We start from the raw sequence: 2,950 nt of genomic DNA, 5'->3' as shown, positions 1-2,950 counted from the left end.
CTGACCTCTGTCATTTTTTAATAAAAATGTATCATTGGTTCCCAGTTCAGAATTATGGCTACATATATAAATGCAAGCCACTGCTGCGTTTTATTAGAAAACATAATAAATACAAACATTTGTTATTAAGAATGATCAATCAGGGTTTATAAAAGCTAGGCAAGCAGCAGACAATATTAGGTTAGTCGAAGATCTAATAGACTTGAGTAAAAATAAAGATCAATATGCAATTTTATCATTAGATACTGAAAAGGCCTTTGACAAAATGCATGTTTGCTGTACTAAATAGATTTAGATTTCCTTTGAAATTCACAAAATGGATTAAGATACTATGAGTCACCCACAACTAAAAGGTTAATAGCATGTTTTCTTCTGATTTTCCATTATATGGAGGAATTAGACAAGGATGTCCATTTTCATCCTTGCTTTTAATATCTGCCTGGAACCCTTGACTTGTGCTATTAGACTACATTGGGAGATCTATGAAGTGGTACATAACGAAATAAATTGATTTTATTTGCAGATGACATTCTTTTGTTTATTTATTAACCTATGCTACTATGCCAGTGTTGATACTAAAAAAAGATAGATGCCTTTAGTAATATAGCAGGCTACTCTATCAACTCTATTAATCCAAATCAGAATTGATGTCTATAGGTGAAAATTTGGTTAGCTGTCCATTTAAAGAATATCAATTCTCCATTTGTACTGAATCCATTGAAAATATAGCTTGTCTCTACTAAAGGACATAATTCAGGTAGTAACATGCAGGGCTTTTTTTCCTCATAGAATGCCCAGAACGGAGTTCCGGCACCTTTTTTGGATGGAACCTTATAGGGTAGGCAAGGTGGGTTGTATGACGTGTGTGAGTTCCGGCACCTTTTTTTTTTTTTTTTTTTTAGAAAAAAAGCACTGGTAACATGTAATATAAATACAATCTAGAGAGAGATTTCTTCAGATATTAATAGATGGGATCATTAAACCTTACCCAAGGTTTAAATAAACAATAAGTGCTGATTAATTTATATTCTGAAGGGAATTCCAGTTTTTACATATGGAAAATGTTTTCAGAAAACTGTTTAGAAAATTCATTTAAAAAATTTCTACAGGATTTGTTGAGCCTTATATTGTTACAGAAAATACAATTACCAATTAATGAGGGAGGATTCAGTTTTCCAGATCTGGAGCTACATTATCAACCTTACCGGTTTGTCTAGAATTAAATACTGGAAGCCAATAATTGGTGTTAATTTTTCAGTTTAGGCAATTTTGGGATATACTGTACATATATAGCATCCTTGGCTGGATGGATAGTTTTAGGATCTAAATATACAAAAACTTTAGAACTCTGGAAACAATTGCATTAGTTAGAAAACTATGAAACATAATGTCTAATAAAAATATTCAAACTTTTCCCTTGCTAAATTGACTTTATGGGGACCCCAACTTTAAATATTGGTGAAAAGATGATATGGAAAAATTGGATGGAACCAGGGATATTAACTTTGGGTGAATTGATAAAGATGAATATCTAACATGCTCTGGGTTAGGAGACAAATATCATCTACCAGATGTAATCCAATGTCAATATTTAGTTACATTTGTTAACAACATTGTTTGAACCAGCAGCATTTTTAGCTTCTGAGATACCTGAGACACTGGCAGCGGATATAGCATGCTCTCCTTCCGGCCAGCCTCCTTTCGGTCCGCAGCTGCCTCCACGCGAACATGACGCTCGCGAAGGACCTCCTGCACTCCTCGCCCAAGGAGGAGAAGCGGAAGCACAAGAAGAAGCGCCTGGTGCAGAGCCCCAACTCCTACTTTATGGACATCAAGTGCCCGGATTGCTACAAAATCACCACGGTTTTTAGTCACGCCCAGACAATTGTGTTGTGTGTTGGTTGCTCGACTGTGCTGTGCCAGACCACTGGTGGAAAGGCAAGGTTGACAGAAGGGTGCTCTTTCCGGCAAAAACAACATTAAACAGTGGACACTTGGCACAGGATGATGGGTGGGACTATGCGAACAGTGGCCAGTTGCAACCCTGACCTTCTCTGGAGCACCGATGGAAGTATATTATGCAATGAAGTTGGGGGACGTGTAGAGTTATTTTTGAGGGCTTTAGTTGCTTCCACCGATGACTATGGGACAGGGTGAACACCCCCTCCCTTCCTGTGGCACTGTCCTTGTAGCCTTACCCATTTGATTTAATAAACCTGAGACATTGGAACAACTTGTTAACCTACTATTAGTTTCAATAATTATTTTCTATCAATAAATCAATCTAATATGCAGATGCTACAAAATTAGTGGAATGAAAAATCCCACATTGTCTATACCAGACATGTCAAACTCGTGACATCCTGTGACGTCATGCAACATATCGGGACTGTTTTGCCATTGCTGGCAATGGGGTGGGCACGGCTTCCGCGTGACGTGTCCAGCCCGCAGGCCAGCAGTTTGACATCCCTGGTCTAGACAATGGGAGAATGTTTTAATTTCTATAGCAAAGTGTCAATGAACTCAAATCCACTAATGTATACAAAAAAATAATAGTAATTTAGTAGTCTCCATTACATTTGTATAGAAAAGGATTGTCAAAAACATCATTTAGTTAGAGATGTAATAAGGGCGTCTTACATTTACCATGTTTTGGGAGAAAATATAATTGTACAGCAAAAACAAACATTTTCAGATCATAATAGTCTTTTGAACTTATATACCTAGTAATTGAATTTTGACAACTGGACATTGCAAGTGGATTCTTCATGCCCTTATTATAGCCAAAAGACTGCAGCATTAGAAAGAAAAATGTATAGCCCCATTCACTTAATGGATTGAGGATCTGATTGAACTTGCCATCTACGAATGTAGACTTTGAGATGTAGACCTGAGATGGACAAATTGTAGGAGAATAGAATAGAATAGAATAGAATAGAATAGAATAGAA

General features: G+C 36.7%; 1 protein-coding gene across 1 annotated transcript; it reads left to right on the top strand.

Annotated features, from left to right (window-relative positions):
- Window positions 1–1,630: 1,630 nt before the first annotated feature.
- Window positions 1,631–2,113, top strand: LOC120304600 (40S ribosomal protein S27-like). Its single transcript, XM_039335381.1, has one exon. The coding sequence runs from the start codon at window positions 1,729–1,731 to the stop codon at window positions 1,981–1,983; it is 255 nt and encodes an 84-aa protein (XP_039191315.1). The 5' UTR covers window positions 1,631–1,728; the 3' UTR covers window positions 1,984–2,113.
- The last annotated feature ends 837 nt before the right edge of the window (window positions 2,114–2,950 follow it).

Source organism: Crotalus tigris, unplaced genomic scaffold (genome assembly GCF_016545835.1).
Source record: "Crotalus tigris isolate CLP2741 ecotype Arizona unplaced genomic scaffold, ASM1654583v1 scf7180000017641.3106099, whole genome shotgun sequence".
NCBI lineage: Eukaryota > Metazoa > Chordata > Lepidosauria > Squamata > Viperidae > Crotalus > Crotalus tigris.
The sequence above is the reverse complement of the archived record's forward strand: the minus strand, read 5'-3'. Positions and strand labels throughout refer to the sequence as shown.

Bases quoted from the DNA above. Each gene is read 5' to 3' on its own strand.
- LOC120304600 (XM_039335381.1), top strand. From the start codon at position 1,729: ATGACGCTCGCGAAGGACCTCCTGCACTCCTCGCCCAAGGAGGAGAAG.